Below are 26,122 nucleotides of genomic sequence, written 5' to 3'. Positions count from 1 at the left end.
ACCACTAACAACCCTCCTGCAGGCCACAAACACCACTAACAACCCTCCTGCAGGCCACAAACACCACTAACAACCCTCCTGCAGGCCACAAACACCACTAACAACCCTCCTGCAGGCCACAAACACCACTAACAACCCTCCTGCAGGCCACAAACACCACCCTCCTGCAGCCACAAACACCACACCCTCCTGCAGGCCACAAACACCACTAACAACCCTCCTGCAGGCCACAAACACCACTAACAACCCTCCTGCAGGCCACAAACACCACTAACAACCCTCCTGCAGGCCACAAACACCACTAACAACCCTCCTGCAGGCCACAAACACCACTAACAACCCTCCTGCAGGCCACAAACACCACTAACAACCCTCCTGCAGGCCACAAACACCACTAACAACCCTCCTGCAGGCCACAAACACCACTGCAGGCCACAAACACCCTAACAACCCTCCTGCAGGCCACAAACACCACTAACAACCCTCCTGCAGGCCACAAACACCACTAACAACCCTCCTGCAGGCCACAAACACCACTAACAACCCTCCTGCAGGCCACAAACACCACTAACAACCCTCCTGCAGGCCACAAACACCACTAACAACCCTCCTGCAGGCCACAAACACCACTAACAACCCTCCTGCAGGCCACAAACACCACTAACAACCCTCCTGCAGGCCACAAACACCACTAACAACCCTCCTGCAGGCCACAAACACCACTAACAACCCTCCTGCAGGCCACAAACACCACTAACAACCCTCCTGCAGGCCACAAACACCACTAACAACCCTCCTGCAGGCCACAAACACCACTAACAACCCTCCTGCAGGCCACAAACACCACTAACAACCCTCCTGCAGGCCACAAACACCACTAACAACCCTCCTGCAGGCCACAACCCTCCTGCAGGCCACCACTAACAACCCTCCTGCAGGCCACAAACACACTAACAACCCTCCTGCAGGCCACAAACACCACTAACAACCCTCCTGCAGGCCACAAACACCACTAACAACCCTCCTGCAGGCCACAAACACCACTAACAACCCTCCTGCAGGCCACAAACACCACTAACAACCCTCCTGCAGGCCACAAACCACCACTGCAGGCCACACCACTAACAACCCTCCTGCAGGCCACAAACACCACTAACAACCCTCCTGCAGGCCACAAACACCACTAACAACCCTCCTGCAGGCCACAAACACCACTAACAACCCTCCTGCAGGCCACAAACACCACTAACAACCCTCCTGCAGGCCACAAACACCACTAACAACCCTCCTGCAGGCCACAAACACCACTAACCCTCCTGCAGGCCACAAACACCACTAACAACCCTCCTGCAGGCCACAAACACCACTAACAACCCTCCTGCAGGCCACAAACACCACTAACAACCCTCCTGCAGGCCACAAACACCACTAACAACCCTCCTGCAGGCCACAAACACCACTAACAACCCTCCTGCAGGCCACAAACACCACTAACAACCCTCCTGCAGGCCACAAACACCACTAACAACCCTCCTGCAGGCCACAAACACCACTAACAACCCTCCCTGCAGGCCACAAACACCACCCTCCCTGCAGGCCACAAACACCACTAACAACCCTCCCTGCAGGCCACAAACACCACTAACAACCCTCCTGCAGGCCACAAACACCACTAACAACCCTCCCTGCAGGCCACAAACACCACTAACAACCCTCCTGCAGGCCACAAACACCACTAACAACCCTCCCTGCAGGCCACAAACACCACCTTTCCTGCAGGCCACAAACACCACTAACAACCCTCCCTGCAGGCCACAAACACCACTAACAACCCTCCTGCAGGCCACAAACACCACTAACAACCCTCCTGCAGGCCACAAACACCACTAACAACCCTCCTGCAGGCCACAAACACCACTAACAACCCTCCTGCAGGCCACAAACACCACTAACAACCCTCCTGCAGGCCACAAACACCACTAACAACCCTCCTGCAGGCCACAAACACCACTAACAACCCTCCTGCAGGCCACAAACACCACTAACAACCCTCCTGCAGGCCACAAACACCACTAACAACCCTCCTGCAGGCCACAAACACCACAACCCTCCCTGCAGGCCACAAACACCACTAACAACCCTCCTGCAGGGCCACAAACACCACTAACAACCCTCCTGCAGGCCACAAACACCACTAACAACCCTCCTGCAGGCCACAAACACCACCCTCCTGCAGGCCACAAACACCACTAACCCCCTCCTGCAGGCCACAAACACCACTAACAACCCTCCTGCAGGCCACAAACACCACTAACAACCCTCCTGCAGGCCACAAACACCACTAACAACCCTCCTGCAGGCCACAAACACCACTAACAACCCTCCTGCAGGCCACAAACACCACTAACAACCCTCCTGCAGGCCACAAACACCACTAACAACCCTCCTGCAGGCCACAAACACCACTAACAACCCTCCTGCAGGCCACAAACACCACTAACAACCCTCCTGCAGGCCACAAACACCACTAACAACCCTCCTGCAGGCCACAAACACCACTAACAACCCTCCTGCAGGCCACAAACACCACTAACAACCCTCCTGCAGGCCACAAACACCACTAACAACCCTCCCTGCAGGCCACAAACACCACTAACAACCCTCCTGCAGGCCACAAACACCACTAACAACCCTCCTGCAGGCCACAAACACCACTGCAGGCCACAAACACCACTAACCCTCCTGCAGGCCACAAACACCACCCTCCTGCAGGCCACAAACACAACAACCCTCCTGCAGGCCACAAACACCACTAACAACCCTCCTGCAGGCCACAAACACCACTAACAACCCTCCTGCAGGCCACAAACACCACTAACAACCCTCCTGCAGGCCACAAACACCACTAACAACCCTCCTGCAGGCCACAAACACCACTAACAACCCTCCTGCAGGCCACAAACACCACTAACAACCCTCCTGCAGGCCACAAACACCACTAACAACCCTCCTGCAGGCCACAAACACCACTAACAACCCTCCTGCAGGCCACAAACACCACTAACAACCCTCCTGCAGGCCACAAACACCACTAACAACCCTCCTGCAGGCCACAAACACCACTAACAACCCTCCTGCAGGCCACAAACACCACTAACAACCCTCCTGCAGGCCACAAACACCACTAACAACCCTCCTGCAGGCCACAAACACCACTAACAACCCTCCTGCAGGCCACAAACACCACTAACAACCCTCCTGCAGGCCACAAACACCACTAACAACCCTCCTGCAGGCCACAAACTCAACTAACAACCCTCCCTGCAGGCCACAAACACCACTAACAACCCTCCTGCAGGCCACAAACACCACTAACAACCATTCCTGCAGGCCACAAACACCACTAACAACCCTCCTGCTGGCCACAAACACCACTAACAACCCTCCTGCAGGCCACAAACACCACTAACAACCCTCCTGCAGGCCACAAACACCACTAACAACCCTCCTGCAGGCCACAAACACCACTAACAACCCTCCTGCACCCTCCTGCAGGCCACAAACACCACTAACAACCCTCCTGCAGGCCACAAACACCACTAACAACCCTCCTGCAGGCCACAAACACCACTAACAACCCTCCTGCAGGCCACAAACACCACTAACAACCCTCCTGCAGGCCACAAACACCACTAACAACCCTCCTGCAGGCCACAAACACCACTAACAACCCCCTGCAGGCCACAAACACCACTAACAACCCTCCTGCAGGCCACAAACACCACTAACAACCCTCCTGCAGGCCACAAACACCACTAACAACCCTCCTGCAGGCCACAAACACCACTAACAACCCTCCTGCAGGCCACAAACACCACTAACAACCCTCCTGCAGGCCACAAACACCACTAACAACCCTCCTGCAGGCCACAAACACCACTAACAACCCTCCTGCAGGCCACAAACACCACTAACAACCCTCCTGCAGGCCACAAACACCACTAACAACCCTCCTGCAGGCCACAAACACCACTAACAACCCTCCTGCAGGCCACAAACACCACTAACAACCCTCCTGCAGGCCACAAACACCACTAACAACCCTCCTGCAGGCCACAAACACCACTAACAACCCTCCTGCAGGCCACAAACACCACTAACAACCCTCCTGCAGGCCACAAACACCACTAACAACCCTCCTGCAGGCCACAAACACCACTAACAACCCTCCTGCAGGCCACAAACACCACTAACAACCCTCCTGCAGGCCACAAACACCACTAACAACCCTCCTGCAGGCCACAAACACCACTAACAACCCTCCTGCAGGCCACAAACACCACTAACAACCCTCCTGCAGGCCACAAACACCACTAACAACCCTCCTGCAGGCCACAAACACCACTAACAACCCTCCTGCAGGCCACAAACACCACTAACAACCCTCCTGCAGGCCACAAACACCACTAACAACCCTCCTGCAGGCCACAAACACCACTAACAACCCTCCTGCAGGCCACAAACACCACTAACAACCCTCCTGCAGGCCACAAACACCACTAACAACCCTCCTGCAGGCCACAAACACCACTAACAACCCTCCTGCAGGCCACAAACACCACTAACAACCCTCCTGCAGGCCACAAACACCACTAACAACCCTCCTGCAGGCCACAAACACCACTAACAACCCTCCTGCAGGCCACAAACACCACTAACAACCCTCCTGCAGGCCACAAACACCACTAACAACCCTCCTGCAGGCCACAAACACCACTAACAACCCTCCTGCAGGCCACAAACACCACTAACAACCCTCCTGCAGGCCACAAACACCACTAACAACCCTCCTGCAGGCCACAAACACCACTAACAACCCTCCTGCAGGCCACAAACACCACTAACAACCCTCCTGCAGGCCACAAACACCACTAACAACCCTCCTGCAGGCCACAAACACCACTAACAACCCTCCTGCAGGCCACAAACACCACTAACAACCCTCCTGCAGGCCACAAACACCACTAACAACCCTCCTGCAGGCCACAAACACCACTAACAACCCTCCTGCAGGCCACAAACACCACTAACAACCCTCCTGCAGGCCACAAACACCACTAACAACCCTCCCTGCAGGCCACAAACACCACTAACAACCCTCCCTGCAGGCCACAAACACCACCTTTCCTGCAGGCCACAAACACCACTAACAACCCTCCTGCAGGCCACAAACACCACCCTCCCTAGGCCACAAACACCACCCTCCTGCAGGCCACAAACACCACTAGGCCACAAAACTAACCTCCTGCAGGCCACAAACACCACTAACAACCCTCCTGCAGGCCACAAACACCACTAACAACCCTCCTGCAGGCCACAAACACCACAACCCTCCTGCAGGCCACAAACAACAACCCTCCTGCAGGCCACAAACACCACTAACAACCCTCCTGCAGGCCACAAACACCACTAACAACCCTCCTGCAGGCCACAAACACCACTAACAACCCTCCTGCAGGCCACAAACACCACTAACAACCCTCCTGCAGGCCACAAACACCACTAACAACCCTCCTGCCTGCAGGCCACAAACACTCCTAACAACCCTAACAACCCTCCTGCAGGCCACAAACACTAACACCCTCCTAACAAACACCTAACAACCCTCCTGCAGGCCACAAACACCTCCTGCAGGCCACAAACACCCTAACAACCCTCCTGCAGGCCACAAACACCACTAACAACCCTCCTGCAGGCCACAAACACCACTAACAACCCTCCTGCAGGCCACAAACACCACTAACAACCCTCCTGCAGGCCACAAACACCACTAACAACCCTCCTGCAGGCCACAAACACCACTAACAACCCTCCTGCAGGCCACAAACACCACTAACAACCCTCCTGCAGGCCACAAACACCACTAACAACCCTCCTGCAGGCCACAAACACCACTAACAACCCTCCTGCAGGCCACAAACACCACTAACAACCCTCCTGCAGGCCACAAACACCACTAACAACCCTCCTGCAGGCCACAAACACCACTAACAACCCTCCTGCAGGCCACAAACACCACTAACAACCCTCCTGCAGGCCACAAACACCACTAACAACCCTCCCTGCAGGCCACAAACACCACTAACAACCCTCCTGCAGGCCACAAACACCACTAACAACCCTCCTGCAGGCCACAAACACCACTAACAACCCTCCTGCAGGCCACAAACACCACTAACAACCCTCCTAACAACCCTCCTGCAGGCCACAAACACCACTAACAACCCTCCTGCAGGCCACAAACACCACTAACAACCCTCCTGCAGGCCACAAACACCACTAACAACCCTCCCTGCAGGCCACAAACACCACTAACAACCCTCCTGCAGGCCACAAACACCACTAACAACCCTCCCTGCAGGCCACAAACACCACTAACAACCCTCCTGCAGGCCACAAACACCACTAACAACCCTCCTGCAGGCCACAAACACCACTAACAACCCTCCTGCAGGCCACAAACACCACTAACAACCCTCCTGCAGGCCACAAACACCACTAACAACCCTCCTGCAGGCCACAAACACCACTAACAACCCTCCTGCAGGCCACAAACACCACTAACAACCCTCCTGCAGGCCACAAACACCACTAACAACCCTCCTGCAGGCCACAAACACCACTAACAACCCTCCTGCAGGCCACAAACACCACTAACAACCCTCCTGCAGGCCACAAACACCACTAACAACCCTCCTGCAGGCCACAAACACCACTAACAACCCTCCTGCAGGCCACAAACACCACTAACAACCCTCCTGCAGGCCACAAACACCACTAACAACCCTCCTGCAGGCCACAAACACCACTAACAACCCTCCTGCAGGCCACAAACACCCACTGCAGGCCACAACAACCTCCTGCAGGCCACAAACACCACTAACAACCCTCCTGCAGGCCACAAACACCACTAACAACCCTCCTGCAGGCCACAAACACCACTAACAACCCTCCTGCAGGCCACAAACACCACTAACAACCCTCCTGCAGGCCACAAACACCACTAACAACCCTCCCTGCAGGCCACAAACACCACCTTTCCTGCAGGCCACAAACACCACTAACAACCCTCCTGCAGGCCACAAACACCACTAACAACCCTCCTGCAGGCCACAAACACCACTAACAACCCTCCTGCAGGCCACAAACACCACTAACAACCCTCCTGCAGGCCACAAACACCACTAACAACCCTCCCTGCAGGCCACAAACACCACTAACAACCCTCCCTGCAGGCCACAAACACCACTAACAACCACTAACAACCCCCTGCAGGCCACAAACACCACTAACAACCCTCCTGCAGGCCACAAACACCACTAACAACCCTCCTGCAGGCCACAAACACCACTAACAACCCTCCTGCAGGCCACAAACACCACTAACAACCCTCCTGCAGGCCACAAACACCACTAACAACCCTCCTGCAGGCCACAAACACCACTAACAACCCTCCTGCAGGCCACAAACACCACTAACAACCCTCCTGCAGGCCACAAACACCACTAACAACCCTCCTGCAGGCCACAAACACCACTAACAACCCTCCTGCAGGCCACACCACTAACCCTCCTGCAGGCCACAAACACCACTAACAACCCTCCTGCAGGCCACAAACACCACTAACAACCCTCCTGCAGGCCACAAACACCACTAACAACCCTCCTGCAGGCCACAAACACCACTAACAACCCTCCTGCAGGCCACAAACACCACTAACAACCCTCCTGCAGGCCACAAACACCACTAACAACCCTCCTGCAGGCCACAAACACCACTAACAACCCTCCTGCAGGCCACAAACACCACTAACAACCCTCCTGCAGGCCACAAACACCACTAACAACCCTCCTGCAGGCCACAAACACCACTAACAACCCTCCCTGCAGGCCACAAACACCACTAACAACCCTCCCTGCAGGCCACAAACACCACTAACCCCCTCCCTGCAGGCCACAAACACCACTAACAACCCTCCTGCAGGCCACAAACACCAACAACCCTCCTGCAGGCCACAAACAACTAACAACCCTCCTGCAGGCCACAAACACCACTAACAACCCTCCTGCAGGCCACAAACACCACTAACAACCCTCCCTGCAGGCCACAAACACCACTAACAACCCTCCTGCAGGCCACAAACACCACTAACAACCCTCCTGCAGGCCACAAACACCACTAACAACCCTCCTGCAGGCCACAAACACCACTAACAACCCTCCTGCAGGCCACAAACACCACTAACAACCCTCCTGCAGGCCACAAACACCACTAACAACCCTCCTGCAGGCCACAAACACCACTAACAACCCTCCTGCAGGCCACAAACACCACTAACAACCCTCCTGCAGGCCACAAACACCACTAACAACCCTCCTGCAGGCCACAAACACCACTAACAACCCTCCTGCAGGCCACAAACACCACTAACAACCCTCCTGCAGGCCACAAACACCACTAACAACCCTCCTGCAGGCCACAAACACCACTAACAACCCTCCTGCAGGCCACAAACACCACTAACAACCCTCCTGCAGGCCACAAACACCACTAACAACCCTCCTGCAGGCCACAAACACCACTAACAACCCTCCTGCAGGCCACAAACACCACTAACAACCCTCCTGCAGGCCACAAACACCACTAACAACCCTCCTGCAGGCCACAAACACCACTAACAACCCTCCTGCAGGCCACAAACACCACTAACAACCCTCCTGCAGGCCACAAACACCACTAACAACCCTCCCTGCAGGCCACAAACACCACTAACAACCCTCCTGCAGGCCACAAACACCACTAACAACCCTCCCTGCAGGCCACAAACACTAACAACCCTTCCTGCAGGCCACAAACACCACCCTCCTGCAGGCCACAAACACCACTAACAACCCTCCCCTCCTGCAGGCCACAAACACCACTAACAACCCTCCTGCAGGCCACAAACACCACTAACAACCCTCCTGCAGGCCACAAACACCACTAACAGGCCACCTGCAGGCCCACTAACAACCCTCCTGCAGGCCACAAACACCACTAACAACCCTCCTGCAGGCCACAAACACCACTAACAACCCTCCTGCAGGCCACAAAACACTAACAACTAACCTCCTGCAGGCCACAAACACCACTAACAACCCTCCTGCAGGCCACAAACACCACTAACAACCCTCCTGCAGGCCACCACTAACAACCCTCCCTGCAGGCCACAAACACCACTAACAACCCTCCTGCAGGCCACAAACACCACTAACAACCCTCCTGCAGGCCACAAACACCACTAACAACCCTCCTGCAGGCCACAAACACCACTAACAACCCTCCTGCAGGCCACAAACACCACTAACAACCCTCCTGCAGGCCACAAACACCACTAACAACCCTCCTGCAGGCCACAAACACCACTAACAACCCTCCTGCAGGCCACAAACACCACTAACAACCCTCCTGCAGGCCACAAACCACTAACAACCCTCCTGCAGGCCACAAACACCACTAACAACCCTCCTGCAGGCCACAAACACCACTAACAACCCTCCTGCAGGCCACAAACACCACTAACAACCCTCCTGCAGGCCACAAACACCACTAACAACCCTCCCTGCAGGCCACAAACACCACTAACAACCCTCCTGCAGGCCACAAACACCACTAACAACCCTCCTGCAGGCCACAAACACCACTAACAACCCTCCTGCAGGCCACAAACACCACTAACAACCCTCCTGCAGGCCACAAACACCACTAACAACCCTCCTGCAGGCCACAAACACCACTAACAACCCTCCTGCAGGCCACAAACACCACTAACAACCCTCCTGCAGGCCACAAACACCACTAACAACCTGCAGGCCACAAACACCACTAACAACCCTCCTGCAGGCCACAAACACCACTAACAACCCTCCTGCAGGCCACAAACACCACTAACAACCCTCCTGCAGGCCACAAACACCACTAACAACCCTCCTGCAGGCCACAAACACCACTAACAACCCTCCTGCAGGCCACAAACACCACTAACAACCCTCCTGCAGGCCACAAACACCACTAACAACCCTCCTGCAGGCCACAAACACCACTAACAACCCTCCTGCAGGCCACAAACACCACTAACAACCCTCCTGCAGGCCACAAACACCACTAACAACCCTCCTGCAGGCCACAAACACCACTAACAACCCTCCTGCAGGCCACAAACACCACTAACAACCCTCCTGCAGGCCACAAACACCACCCTCCTAGGCCACAAAACTAACCTCCTGCAGGCCACAAACACCACTAACAACCCTCCTGCAGGCCACAAACACCACTAACAACCCTCCTGCAGGCCACAAACACCACTAACAACCCTCCTGCAGGCCACAAACACCACTAACAACCCTCCTGCAGGCCACAAACACCACTAACAACCCTCCTGCAGGCCACAAACACCACTAACAACCCTCCTGCAGGCCACAAACACCACTAACAACCCTCCTGCAGGCCACAAACACTAACACTGCAGGCCACAAACACCCCTCCTGCAGGCCACAAACACCACTAACAACCCTCCTGCAGGCCACAAACACCACTAACAACCCTCCTGCAGGCCACAAACACCACAACCCTCCTGCAGGCCACAAACACCACTAACCCTCCTGCAGGCCACAAACACCACTAACAACCCTCCTGCAGGCCACAAACACCACCCTCCTGCAGGCCACACCACCAACCCTCCTGCAGGCCACAAACACCACTAACAACCCTCCTGCAGGCCACAAACACCACTAACAACCCTCCTGCAGGCCACAAACACCACTAACAACCCTCCTGCAGGCCACAAAACCACTAACACTAACAACCCTCCTGCAGGCCACAAACACCACTAACACCCTCCTGCAGGCCACACCACTAACAACCCTCCTGCAGGCCACAAACACCACTAACAACCTCCTGCAGGCCACAAACACCACTAACAACCCTCCTGCAGGCCACAAACACCACTCCCTCCTGCAGGCCACAAACACTAACAACCCTCCTGCAGGCCACAAACACCACTAACAACCCTCCTGCAGGCCACAAACACCACTAACAACCCTCCTGCAGGCCACAAACACCACTAACAACCCTCCTGCAGGCCACAAACACCACTAACAACCCTCCTGCAGGCCACACCCTCCTGCAGGCCACACCACTAACAACCCTCCTGCAGGCCACAAACACCACTAACAACCCTCCTGCAGGCCACAAACACCACTAACAACCCTCCTGCAGGCCACAAACACCACTAACAACCCTCCTGCAGGCCACAAACACCACTAACAACCCTCCTGCAGGCCACAAACACCACTAACAACCCTCCTGCAGGCCACAAACACCACTAACAACCCTCCTGCAGGCCACAAACACCACTAACAACCCTCCTGCAGGCCACAAACACCACTAACAACCCTCCTGCAGGCCACAAACACCACTAACAACCCTCCTGCAGGCCACAAACACCACTAACAACCCTCCTGCAGGCCACAAACACCACTAACAACCCTCCTGCAGGCCACAAACACCACTAACAACCCTCCTGCAGGCCACAAACACCACTAACAACCCTCCTGCAGGCCACAAACACCACTAACAACCCTCCTGCAGGCCACAAACACCACTAACAACCCTCCTGCAGGCCTAACAAACACCACAAACACCACTAACAACCTCCTGCAGGCCACAAACACCACTAACAACCCTCCTGCAGGCCACAAACACCACTAACAACCCTCCTGCAGGCCACAAACACCACTAACAACCCTCCTGCAGGCCACAAACACCACTAACAACCCTCCTGCAGGCCACAAACACCACTAACAACCCTCCTGCAGGCCACAAACACCACTAACAACCCTCCTGCAGGCCACAAACACCACTAACAACCCTCCTGCAGGCCACAAACACCACTAACAACCCTCCTGCAGGCCACAAACACCACTAACAACCCTCCTGCAGGCCACAAACACCACCTCCTGCAGGCCACAAACACCACTAACAACCCTCCTGCAGGCCACAAACACCACTAACAACCCTCCTGCAGGCCACAAACACCACTAACAACCCTCCTGCAGGCCACAAACACCACTAACAACCCTCCTGCAGGCCACAAACACCACTAACAACCCTCCTGCACACAACACCACTAACAACCCTCCTGCAGGCCACAAACACCACTAACAACCCTCCTGCAGGCCACAAACACCACTAACAACCCTCCTGCAGGCCACAAACACCACTAACAACCCTCCTGCAGGCCACAAACACCACCAACCCTCCTGCAGGCCACAAACACCACCACCCTCCTGCAAACACCACTAACAACCCTCCTGCAGGCCACCCTCCTGCAGGCCAACACCACTAACAACCCTCCTGCAGGCCACAAACACCACTAACAACCCTCCTGCAGGCCACAAACACCACTAACAACCCTCCTGCAGGCCACAAACACCACTAACAACCCTCCTGCAGGCCACAAACACCACTAACAACCCTCCTGCAGGCCACAAACACCACTAACAACCCTCCTGCAGGCCACAAACACCACTAACAACCCTCCTGCAGGCCACAAACACCACTAACAACCCTCCTGCAGGCCACAAACACCACTAACAACCCTCCTGCAGGCCACAAACACCACTAACAACCCTCCTGCAGGCCACAAACACTAACACCCTCCTGCAGGCCACAAACACCACTAACAACCCTCCTGCAGGCCACAAACACCACTAACAACCCTCCCTGCAGGCCACAAACACCACTAACAACCCTCCTGCAGGCCACAAACACCACCTTCCCTGCAGGCCACAAACACCACTAACAACCCTCCCTGCAGGCCACAAACACCACTAACAACCCTTCCTGCAGGCCACAAACACCACTAACAATCCTCCCTGCAGGCCACAAACACCACTAACAACCCTCCCTGCAGGCCACAAACACCACTAACAACCCTCCCTGCAGGCCACAAACACCACTAACAACCCTCCCTGCAGGCCACAAACACTAGTAAGCCCCCCCCTCTCCCTGCAGGTCTGGGCTGGAGTATGGTTGCCATTGCTTTCTTCACGTCCATCTTTTTCAATGTCATCCTGGCTTGGTCCTTCTTCTATTTGATCTTCTCATTCTACCCTGTCCTTCCCTGGAGTCACTGTGATAATGACTTCAACAGCCCAGGTGAGTCATTCAACTTGTGCTGGAGTGTGCATGGTCGCCCCAAACATTTGCCACATAGGAGTACAGGTCCTGTACTAGTGTATACTCAATAACGTGAAGGCTTAAGTGGTACTTTTCCAAATATCTCTTCCATGATGGAGTGATTACTTCAGTGAATTCATGGATTAGATCAGGTCATGCAACAGACCAGTCACGTATCCTGAAAACAAATCCTCTTCTTTGAGTGAATGGAATACGTAACAAAATTAAATATTCATGGACGTCACACCTGTGTTAAAAATGCAAGTTTACTTTCTCTTCCTAGACCAGTACTGTGGAATTAATCGTCATTTCGCTAAGTGTCTGTTTTATGTATCATAGATGATACATAGTACATACTGGTCTCAGGCCTTGTCATGCAGTGTTTTGATAGACAACAAAACATGTGCTACTTTCATCTATAAAAGTACCTCATAGAAAAACGAGCATTTGTTTCGCGGATGTTTCCTAAATGCTTACTGAAACTGAAAACAACCATGATGTATTATGTATGGTGAAGTGCTTCCTTCTTTTCAAAATGTTGTTAAAGTATGGCATTGTATCATGTAGTTATTTGTCTCTCAGTGTGTTGTTACAATTTTCCTTTTTTTTTTTTTTTTTTTTTTTTTTTTTTTTTTTTTTTTTTGATAAATTTTATAATTCTTCTCCTATACTAAATAGTGTAGTAGTTGACGTCTACACCTTTTCACCCTCAAGTTAAAAAGATGAACTTCAAATAAAAAAAAGTTGAAGTTCAAATTAAAAAAAAAAGATGAACTAAAATAAAGATGATAAATTGTACTTCAAAGAGAAGTATGAAGACGCCTTTTATATGTCTTTTATTATTGCTTGGCCGTTCCATTTTGTAAAATGCAAAGCATTTTTTGTTGTTGAGGCTAAAAAGAGCACTTAGCTCTTACCATGAAAGTATACTATACATAGAAGGTTACAAACTGACGTCACACTTGGCATACCTTAAACCAGGGGTGTGCATGTTTTATGACGCAGAAAATGCCGATCGTCACATTTTTTTTATGATGTTAATGAAATGTTTTTATTTTCTTTCATATTATTGACTTCATCTTATATGCAGAGGGTAGAATGTAAATAAATATTTACGTTGTAGTCACCTTGTTTGATTGTCACTATGAGGTTGATTGTCACTGTGAGGTTGACAAAACACTGTGAGGCTGATTGACACTTTGAGGTTGACAAACACTGTGAGAATCATTGACACTTTGAAATTGGCAAACATTATGAGTTTGATTGACACTTTGAGATTGATTTAAACTGTGAAGTTGACTGACAATTTGAGGTTAACAAAACACATACTGTATAATCTATGAACTGTATAATGTGGTGAAAATTCTGGCTCATACTTTGGCTGTAGCATCCAGCCAATTACCTTCCAAGAAATTGAAGAGGCAAAATGGAAAAAATACATAAAGTATGAAAGGTTGGTTTAAGGTAGTGATTTTCAAACTATCTAGTATGACGGCACACTAAAAAGCAATTCATATTTTGGCAGCACACCTGCCCTGATATATATATATATATATATATATATATATATATATATATATATATATATATATATATATATATATATATATATATATATATATATATATATATATATATATATATATATATATATATATATATATATATATATATATATATATATATATATATATATATATATATATATATATATATATATATATATATATATATATATATATATATATATATAGTACGTATAAGTGTTATCTTTGGCGGTCAATGTGAGAAATCCTCGATAACTAGCAAAATTATATAATTTTCGCGGCACACCAAGGAGGCAATGGCGGCACACTATAAATTATACAGCAGTGTGCCGCGGCACACACTTAGGGAATCACTGGTTTAAGCAAGGAGGCTCAAGAATATATACTTTAGCCTCCTTGGGTTTAAGGTATGCCAAGTGTGACGTCATTTTGTAACCTTCTATAGTATATTTTCATGGTAAGAGTTAAGTGCTCTTTTTCACCTAAAAAAAAAAAAAAAAAAAAAAAAGAAAAACGAAGTATACATAGATCAGTCTATGTGTAGATTTGCATTTTACAAAATGGAACGGCCAAGCAATAAATAATAAAAGACATACAAAAGGCGTCTTCATACTTCTCTTTGAAGTACAATTTATCCCCATCTTTATTTTAGTTCATCTTTTTTTTTATTTGAAGTTCATCTTTTTAATTTGAGGGTGAAAAGGTGTAGATCAACACACATCGAATAAGAGTAAATGCCTGTACCATTATTAATTAATATTTAAGTCATAAATTTTTTGTGGAATTTCTGTTGTTTGTATTTGTATTAAACTTAGTGATGAGTAGGTTAACTAACAACCTTTCTTCTATTCTTCCTTTTCGTTTCTTATTACTCTTGTCCTTTTTCATTCCTCACTTCATGTCATTCTTATCACATTTCTTAATCGTTCTCTTCCACATTTCGTTCTTTTCTTCCTCTTCCTTTTCTTCGCCCAATGCTTTGTTTTGTAGAATGTTACCATGAAGAAGGCGCCGCTTTGTGCAGAAACCAGAGTCTCTTCTTCTTCAGTCAGTCATGTCTGTCCCTTGAGGATTACTGTGGCCTGGCAGACTTGCTCCCATTTAACGAGACACACTGCAGCAACTCGGCTAACACTTCCTTAACTTCCACCAATAGAGTGGTCACCAAGATCTCGGCAAGTGAGGACTTCTTCAGGTAAAAAGCGAGGGAGTGAGGAGGCTCCTTCATTATCTAACTGTGTGTGTGTGTGTGTGTGTGTGTGTGTGTGTGTGTGTGTGTGTGTGTGTGTGTGTGTGTGTGTGTGTGTGTGTGTGTGTGTGTGTACGTGTACGTGTAATAATAATGATATATATTGATATTTCCGTTTATTTAATCAGTCAGCTGAAAATTTTACATATCATCATACGTATACATATCCTTATATACTACACCTTAAGTTTACTCAACCCCACGGTGGCATCTGACATCCCGATGCCCATAGACAGTATGTGCATGGATAGCGCCAGATAAGCCTAGTGACCCAGCACCTGACCCGTGTGTATTTGTTTATTCGGAGTTTGTTCCTCTTAGACAGTAACGAGTCACAACTTCCGACTGACGCCAGGTACCTAATCACTGCTAGCTGAACAGGAGCCACACACTTGAAAAGAAGCCTTATCCAAATGACCTCTGAACTGACCCGGGAATCGAACCCTGGCCTCTCGATTGTGAGTCGAGCGAGCTACGACTGCACCATTTGATGTGTGTGTGTGTGTGTGTGTGTGTGTGTGTGTGTGTGTGTGTGTGTGTGTGTGTGTGTAATTCACCTCGGTCGTCTGCTGGTCACCCAGCCAGTCTTCCCCATTGCGGAGCGAGCTCAGAGCTCATAGATCGATCTTCGGGTAGGACTGAGACCACAACACACTCCACACACCGGGACAGCGAGGCCACAACCCCTCGAGTTACATCCCGTACCTATTTACTGCTAGGTGAACACACCCACACATTAAGAGGCTTGCCCATTTGCCTCGCCGCTTTCCGGGACTCGAACCCGGGCCTCTCGATTGTGAGTCGAGCGTGCTAACCACTACACTACGTGTGTGTGTGTGTGTGTGTGTGTGTGTGTGTGTGTGTGTGTGTGTGTGTGTGTGATCAGGAGAAAAATCTACAAAGCATATGCTTTGTTTTCAGTGATAACGTTATTTTTCTCTGCATTACCTCCATCATCCTAAATGGCTGACTGTAATAGAGATTTCACTTGATTTTGTAAAGAATGCGATTTACACACACACACACACACACACACACACACACACACACACACACACACACACACACACACACACACACACACACACACACTTCTTTCAAGGTGCACCAAACCTAAGCTTTCCATTCTTTGCTAATCTTTTCATGAATGTGTATGAAGTCAATTGGCAACTCCTTGCTCACCGTCACTCACACAAATGTCAACCTGCTACGCTGGATTTCTCTTCTAATATCGTGTTTGGAGTGTTCTGTCTTCGATTTCTATTGCTAGGTAGAATGGTTTGGTCTCCCTGCAACTCCTTACGTTTCAGGAATCGTATGTTGCTGGTGAGTGGTACCACGTGGGAGGAGATGGGCGGCATGCAATGGGAGCTGGTGGGCTTAATGGCACTTTCTTGCGTGATAGTGAGCGCTTGTCTCTCGCGAGGGATTAGAGCTACTGGAAACATCGTTTATTTCACCGCTGTCTTCCCTTACGCTGTGCTGATCATCTTATTCATCAGGGGTGAGTTATTTATTAGTCCAATAGAGCAGATGTTCCCAATCGGAAAAATATTAACGTTCCGGGGAAAATTTATTGAGAGAAATAAAAATACTTAGCAGAAACGAAAAATTTTATTGGATGTGACAAACATTCTTTCTGAGACAGTATAAGAGTATATAGAAAAAGAAAACCAGATCAATATTTATGCTTATGATTGCCTTTGATAGTGACTTTGCTCGATATTCTTTGTCAAGCTTTCATAACTCACAATATCTGATAACTGTGTTATTTTAACCTGGCAACACAGGTGTAGCTAGGGTGGATAGTGGGTAGGTCAGTGAGTTCAGTTGTTGCTGCACGGATTGCCACTGACACCTGGCTGTTGTTACTCCACTGTCTCCAGATTGGTTCACTTCTTAAACTGACCTGAATGAGGTATGTCAATGGATTGTTTTCTATTGGTGTACTGTAGATGTTTTTCAAATTGCGATGTTCTAGTTTAGTAATTATCGATTGTAAGTAACAGTCCTTAGTGGTTATATATACCATCATGAAATCTCCACTAGGATTGCTTATTCTTTATAATCTTCGGTATTTGTTGGTTATTGATAGCATTTTGAAACTTCGTTGATGACTTTTCTTTGTCTATGTGAGGAGGGAGGGAGGCGAATCAAAACAGGTGAACTGAGTTAATTGGCAAAAGGTTGGGAACTGGAGTAAGTTACAGATCTGCAGCACATGTACGCAGCTGAAGCCGTGTGGCGCCTTGGCTGACACGCGCTGCCTGTATCAGTGACATTTATATAGTCATTTATAAACCACTGCAGGAATCACCCTGGAGGGAGCATACAAGGGCTTGGAGTTTTACATCCTGAAGCCAAACATGACCCGCCTGACGGAGGTAGAGGTGTGGTCTGAGGCAGCGGTGCAAATCTTCTTTTCCTTGGGCCTCTGCTACGGCTCCCTTATCACCCTTTCTTCCTACAGCAAGTTCACCTACAACTGCATGAGGTATGACTTGACACTTCTTGGAATACACTTACTGAACTCAAAACTAAATTGGTGGTATGACATTCTTTTTCTTGTATCGTCTTTCTCTATTTGTGTCCTTTTGTTTTCAGGATGAGTGTCATTCATTGTGGTGAAGTGTTACTGAGCTGGTAAATGTCGAGAGAGAGAGAGAGAGAGAGAGAGAGAGAGAGAGAGAGAGAGAGAGAGAGAGAGAGAGAGAGAGAGAGAGAGAGAGAGAGAGAGAGACATACATACATGCAACATAAAATTTTGTATTGATGTATTTTTTTTCTCCTTTCTTTCCAGGGATGCGTTTGTGGTGGCTCTCGCCAACTGCTCTACGTCTGTCTGTTTCGGGGTGGTCATATTTTCTGTGCTGGGCTTCCTGGCCAGCGAGATGGGGGTCGAGGTGAAGGAGGTAGCGGCATCAGGCTCGGGGTTGGCCTTCGTGGTGTACCCAGCCGCCATAAGCCTTATGCCTTTCCCGCAGCTATGGTCTGTGCTGTTCTTCCTTATGCTCATCACCGTCGGCTTCGGTACCCAGGTAATTGTACTAGTCCACATTTATGCTGTCTTCTGATGTCGCTGATTTGTTTCTGTTGATCGTCTCTTGTAGTGCTTCTTGCTATCAGACACTAAGGTAATTCAATTCTTGCATTCATCACTGCAGGTAAGAAATGTGAACGGAACAGTGCTTTGGTGCAGGGCAAAGTAAGAATAGCTCCTTTCTTAGTTATCACATCTGAGTTAATCAATGTAATGTCTTTCTTGTAGTTCAGCATGGTGGAGGCTGTTACCACTGCAATCGTCGACCAGTTTGAGTCGTTGCGGAAGAAGAAGGCAGTGGTGGTGATAGGGACGTGTATCTGCCTCTTCCTGATGGGACTCTCCATGTGCCTTCAGGGAGGGATTTACATGCTGGAGCTGTATGTATTCTATTCGCCGGGCGTCGCTATTCTCATCATTTGTATCCTGCAAGTCATCGCTGTCGTTGGTATTTTCGGTAGGTGGGCCTTGAGCAATTCACCACAGACACTTTCAAATCAGGTGGTGGACTTGTTAGACTCATGATCCTTGGGTAGAGTGTTCCGAAGAGACATTTGAACTCCCGTAGTCAGTCATATATCAATGAGTAGTGTTGGAACCTTTACCATTTCACATATCCCATCCTCCTCTTCAAGAATGACAATAGATCATTGCTGACACTATCTGAGCGAACGCATACTGCAAACTGACGTGTGTGTGTGTGTGTGTGTGTGTGTGTGTGTGTGTGTGTGTGTGTGTGTGTGTGTGTGTGTGAAAGGGAAACTCTCTCTCTCTCTCTCTCTCTCTCTCTCTCTCTCTCTCTCTCTCTCTCTCTCTCTCTCTCTCTCTCTCTCTCTCTCTCTCTCTCTCTCTCTCTCTCTCTCTCTCTCTCTCTCTCTCTCTCTCTCTCTCTCTCTCTCTCTCTCTCTCTCTCTCTCTCTCTCTCTCTCTCTCTCTCTCTCTCTGAATTCGTGCGTGTTTCAGGTTTCCGCAATGTGTTCGCTGCGCTCGAGGAAATGAAGATGAACGTCAGGTTGCCTCTTCGTATCTACTGGGGAGTTACTTGGCTTTGTCTGACTCCTGCTTCTCTCCTCGTAAGTATCAAATGCATTGTTAAAAAAGAGTATCTCAGGTGTGTGTCTGTGTGGGCAGGTGAGTACTATTTATTAAACATTGTATTAGCATTTATTATACCAATGTAGCCATTTTAGAATTTTAGACACTTTTCCCGCTGTTGGCTTTGGGTCAAGTCAACCAAATCTCAAGAAATCGTATTGGAAGTATTAGGGAGAGCTACCCCGTGGAAACTGAGGTGTATAAAGTTTGTGACGGGGTTCAATGATGCTATGGTGGCGCTCTGAACGTTGGTGCAAAGTTCAGTTTATTTAAGATTCATTTGAGGCATTTCAAGTGTTGTTTATAAACTTCCGTGGTTGAATTTGGCTGTCCCTCATTCTCTGAGTCCTGGAACACTGAGGAGCATACTTGAGTATTGATGTGCGGAAAGGCGGGGAGTGGGAAAAGGTGCGTCTCGCAAAGGATTTTTGAAATTAGGAGAAGAAAGAAAACATCCAGACCGGTATGTCCTGCACATCCTGACTTGCCATATACTTTAACTAACACCTTCAATATCAAAGGATCACTGATCCCACCAACAACACCGAAATCTCCAAGAAACAATGTGTGTAATCTTTACGAAAGGCACCACAAGACATAATCATATTGAGGAAGAAAGGCTGCCAGACTATTACGAGTATGTGTCACCTGTTCAGAATAAAAAATTCTTTCCTGATAAAGGAAACATTAATTGCTCATTGTAAAAAGAAAACTTTCTTTTCATACCTAGTAACGTATTATAACTTTGTTTGAAAATGCGAACATTTACACTAGATTTTATTGGATATTATTATTATTTGGGATAGTTTTCTTATATTTTCAAAGTTTTATATCAAACACCAATTTAAAACAAATAGAAAGCAATTTAAAACAAATAGATTAAAAAAATGGTGTTATTGTAACGAGAAACAAACATCACAGCTCGACGATATTTTTTTACTGATTACAACTTCATTTGCCTGTTTATCGATAAATCAAATATCAAAACAATGCAAACTCAACTAATAAAAGAGAACAATCATAATATGGATCCAAAGTCATTTTCTTGCGCCTCTCCTTAACCAACAACTCCTCTCTCCTTCCCCTCACACTCCTCCCTCATTCCTCACACTCTCTTCCCTCCCCCCACCTCCTCCACTTACTCCTACATGACAAGTTTTAAATCACGTGGAAACACCTGCAAAACACTCAAAATTGTACAATATGTGACGGGATTTATTACCTTAGTTTTGGCGGGTCGGGAAGGCGCCAGCGTGGGACTTCCCGGGGCTCACCGTGGAGGCGCCGAGGATGCTTTAGTCTGGTGTTTTGTAGTGATAGTGGTGGTGGTGGTAGTCGTGCTGATGGTGTGGTTTGTTGGTGTGTGCTCGTATCTTGTGGTAATGTGTGGTCGTGGTGTCTGGTGATGCTGTGGTGTGGTGTGGTGGATTGGTGTGTGGTAGTGCCTGGTGTGGTGTGGTGGATTGGTGTGTGGTGATGTGTGGTGGTGTAGTGTGTGGTAGTGCCTGGTGTGGTGTGGTGGATTGGTGTGTGGTGGTGTTGTGGTATTGTGGTGTGCGATGGTGCCTGATGTGATGTGGTGGATTAGTGTGTGGTGGTGTGTGGTGTGCGATGGTGCCTGATGTGGTGTGGTGGATTGGTGTGTGGTGGTGTGGTGTGCGATGGTGTCTGATGTGGTGTAGTGGATTGGTGTGTGGTGGTGTGGTGTGGTGCTATTGTGGTGTGCGATGGTGTCTGATGTGGTGTGGTGAATTGGTGTGTAGTGATGTAAGGTGCTGTGGTGTGTGGTAGTGCCTGGTGTGGTGTGACGGATTAGTGTGTTGCGGTGTTAAGTGGTGTGTGGTGATGGTGTTCAGTGATACTGTGGTGGTGGTGGTATATGGTGGTGCTGTGGTGGATGTGTTGTGGTGTGTGGTGGTGGTGGGTATACGGTGGTGCTGTGGTGTGTGATGGTGTCTGGTATGGTGTGTGGTATAGTGAGGAGGTGCGGTGGTGTGTGGTGGTGTGTGGTGGTGTGGTGGTTTGGTGTGTGGTGATGTGAGGTGGTTTTATGGTGTGCGGTGGTTTGTGGTAGTGTGTGGTGGTGATGTCTAGTGGTACTGTGGTGGTTGTGGTATCCGATGGTACTGTGGTATGGAGGTTGTGGTGTGTGGTGGTCTCTATGTGGTGGTGGTGTCTGGTGTTTGTGTGTGGTGGTGGGGTTTAGTGGTGGTGTGGTGGTGATGGTGGTATGGTGTGGTGTGGTGTGATATGGTGTGTGGGTGCACCTTTAACACTATGCTCCCACAAGATTAACTGGCTTGCGTAATAATGATAATAATAATAATTATAATAATAATGTAATATACGGTTTATTAGGGACTGCAGTACATACATACTGAAAATATACATGTGGAGGTTGGGGGAAGCTTAAGATTAGAACATTAGCTTCGTAGTTTATGGCTCGCACCATGGTGGGGATCGCACTGTGTTGGTAGCGGTTGGTTCGAGGGACCCTTATGGTCATAACCACATTGCTGTGACGTGTGGCGTGGGGTGGGCGGTACGCGTCAGGAAATAAGAGGTGGAGAAGCCGCCAGTGACGCAGCAAGCATCTGCCCAGCTATCAGGCCCTTTTGATGTCTGGTAGACAGTCTGGGGAGGCTCAGGGTGGTTAGGGCGTGACCGTAATTAGTGTAGGCAGGGCCAAGAATAATCCTGCATGTCCGCTTTTGCACATCCTCCAGTTGTTGCTGTTGAGTGGAGGTGAGGGAGGGGAAACTGGCCAAGGGCAACAAAAAATGGAAAAAAATAGGTCCACTGGGTTGCCAGTTCACTTAAAGGTCAAGTGAGTTATCCAAAATTCAGGGACAAATATCTTGAAACCTCCCTCTTAAAAGGTATAGGACGGTAGTCAGAGGATTTAAAACGGTCACCCTTTTTAGGAACAGGCTGAATGTAGGCGAACTTCCAGCAGGAAGGAAAGGTAGAAGTTGACAGACAAAGTTGGAAGAGTTTGGCCAGGCAAGGTGCAAGCACGGAAGCACAGTTTTTGAGAACAATAGGAGGAATCCCATCAGCAAGGGCATGGAAAACATAATTACGAGGAATTTTGATTGAAGACATGAAATAGTCAGAGGAAGGAGGAGAGGGAGCTAGGGACAAGACCAGAATCATCCAAGGTTGAGTTGTTAGCAAAGGTTTGAGAAAAGAGTTCAGCTTTAGAGACAGAAGAGATGGCAGTGGTGCCATCGGGATGAAATGAAGGAGGGAAAGATGAAGAAGTGAAGTTATTTGAGATGTTTTTGGCTAGATGCCAGAAGTCACGAGGAGAGTTTGAGTTTGAAAGATTTTGACATTTTCTATTTATGAAGGAGTGTTTGGCAAGTTGAAAAACAGACTAGGCATGATTCCGGGCAGAAATATAAAGTGCGTGAGATTCAGGAGATGGAAGGCTCAAGTACCTTTTGTGGGCAACCTCTCTATCATGTATAGCACGAGAACAGGCTGTGTTAAACCAAGGTTTAGAAGGTTTAGGTTGAGAAAAGAATGAGGAATGTACGCCTCCATGCCAGGCACTATCACCTCTGTTATGCGTTCAGCACACAGAGATGGGTCTCTGACACGGAAACAGTAATCATTCCAGGAAAATCAGCATAATACCTCCTGAGGTCCCCCCAACTGGCAGAGGCAAAACGCCAGATGCACCTCCGCTAAAGGGGATCCTGTGGAGGTATTGGAGAAATAGGACAAGATACAGAAATGAGATTGTGATCGGAGGAGCCCAACGGAGATGAAAGGGTGACAGCATAAGCAGAAGGGTTAGAGGTGAGGAAGAGATCAAGAATGTTGAGCGTGTCTCCAAGACGGTCAGGAATACAAGTAGGGTGTTGCAGCAGTTGCTTTAGGTCATGGAGGATAGCAAAGTTGAAGGCTAGTTCACCAAGATGGTCAGTGAAGGGAGAGGAAAGCCAAAGCTGGTGGTGAACATTGAAATCTCCAAGAATGGAAATCTATGCGAAAGAGCAGAGGGACAGAATGTCCTCCACTTTAGAAGTTAAATAGTCAAATAATTTACTATAGTCAGAGGAGTTAGGGGAGAGATAGACAGCACAGATAAATTTAGTTAGAGAGTGACTGTTGAGTTTAAGCCAGATGGTGGAAAACTCGGAATATTCAAGAGCGTGGGCACGAGAGCAAATTAAGTCGTTGCGTACATAGACGCAACATCCAGCTTTGGAATGAAAATGAGAATAGAGAAAGTAGGAGGGAACAGAGAAGGGGCTACTGTCAGTTGCCTCAGACAGCTGTGTTTCGGTGAGGAAAAGAAGATGAGGTTTAGTAGAGGAGAGGTGGTGTTCCACAGATTGAAAATTAGATCTAAGACCGCGAATGTTGCAGAAGTTAATGTAGAAAAAGTTGAGGGAGGTGTCAAGGCATTTGAGGTTATTATTGAGAGAGGGCAGTTCGACCTGGGAACATTTCTAGTCCCCTCCCCAGAAGACGACTCCGAGGCTGGGTTTGGAGTCGCCATTTTTTTTTTTTTATTTTAAGTGAAGTGTGTGTGTGTGTGTGTGTGTGTGTGTGTGGTAAGCACCTGTAATTTTATGAGAAGTAAGAGAGTTGTCTTTAGAGGGCAGGCTGTGACTGCCCCCTTGAGTTGTGAAACACAAACGTTCAGCGAGATCACAACTAGCTTTAATGGAAGGTTCACAGCACCCCATGAACTAGTGCTGTTAGATCTCGCTGGGAGTAAATTATCGTTTTGGTAGGTGTTTACTACCGCCCTCATCTTTTAGTTATATATACATATATATATATATATATATATATATATATATATATATATATATATATATATATATATATATATAGATAGATAGATAGATAGATAGATAGATAGAGAGAGAGAGAGAGAGAGAGAGAGAGAGAGAGAGAGAGAGAGAGAGAGAGAGAGAGAGAGAGAGAGAGAGAGAGAGAGAGAGAGAGAGAGAGAGAGAGAGAGAGAGATGTACGCAGACACACGCAGCACACACACAAAACACCAAAGTATTCTTGTGTGGTAATATGGGTACCCTAATATGCCCACCACTATAGTAGTAGATAGAATTGTCTGTGCCACTAATGGGTGGAAGCTTAACAACGCTATTCTGGACTGGCGGCTTATGACCACGCTGTTGTGACGCATTGAATCAAATCAATATGTCAATCGGTCAATGAATCAATAATATTGTAGTAATGAGAAGGAACCGCCGTTAACCACCACTTGTAACAGGGAGAAGAGCGCCGTTGTTGCCACTTGTACTAATGAAAGATTGTCCACCGTTGCAACCACTTGTATTGATGAGGAGTAGAATCTTGGTCACCTCTGGAGTTGAAATTGGCAGCTGTGGCTTGGAGTGAGAGGCTGGAGATTTGCGTAGTCCTTTGAGTGTTACGAGTCGTTGGGGTTTGATTAACACTCTTGATTCTTAGCTCTTATATTTGATAATTCTAACACTTGATACACAGCACGGCTGACGATAGTATCTTGATTTGAGGTGATGAGGTGAGCGTGCGACTTGAGATTTGGTGATAGTGAGGCGCCAACGTGAGTCTTGAGAGTTGAATGAGACTGGCGCGAATGAGAGTGAGCCAACAATGAGAGCGGAAGGTTCCTGAATGTGAATGTGCCTCAATGGGAATGAGAGCGAGAATGATGCCAGGAGCGTTTTTATGTGGAATGGTGGATCGGAAAGCAGAGGAAGGAAGGTGACCAGTGGGGAAGCTGGAATAGGCAGATTTGGGCCATTGAGAAGAAAGGAAGAAAGAAGCAATCAGGTGACTGAGATAGACAGATTTGGCCATGTGAGGAGAGGGAAGGATGGAGAGGAAGATGCGTGACCTGTAGATACTCGTCAAAGTCGTCATCATAGTCTTCCCTGTAAATACGAT

At 48.7% G+C, this 26,122-nt stretch overlaps 1 protein-coding gene across 3 annotated transcripts in view; it reads left to right on the top strand.

Moving 5' to 3' along the window:
* The window catches only part of LOC123515984 (sodium- and chloride-dependent glycine transporter 2-like), a 60,941-nt gene that overhangs the window by 32,647 nt on the left and 2,172 nt on the right, over positions 1–26,122 (top strand). For all 3 annotated transcript variants that reach the window (XM_045274948.1, XM_045274954.1, XM_045274964.1), the window contains 7 exons: positions 13,114–13,257; positions 15,816–16,020; positions 17,385–17,578; positions 18,385–18,568; positions 18,875–19,112; positions 19,343–19,571; positions 20,078–20,187. In XM_045274948.1, coding sequence (XP_045130883.1) covers positions 13,114–13,257; positions 15,816–16,020; positions 17,385–17,578; positions 18,385–18,568; positions 18,875–19,112; positions 19,343–19,571; positions 20,078–20,187 — 1,304 coding nt within the window. The remainder of the gene's footprint in view (positions 1–13,113; positions 13,258–15,815; positions 16,021–17,384; positions 17,579–18,384; positions 18,569–18,874; positions 19,113–19,342; positions 19,572–20,077; positions 20,188–26,122) is intronic.

The sequence above is a fragment of the Portunus trituberculatus genome, chromosome 5, assembly GCF_017591435.1.
Source record: "Portunus trituberculatus isolate SZX2019 chromosome 5, ASM1759143v1, whole genome shotgun sequence".
NCBI classification, from domain to species: Eukaryota; Metazoa; Arthropoda; class Malacostraca; order Decapoda; family Portunidae; genus Portunus; species Portunus trituberculatus.
The sequence above is the reverse complement of the archived record's forward strand: the minus strand, read 5'-3'. Positions and strand labels throughout refer to the sequence as shown.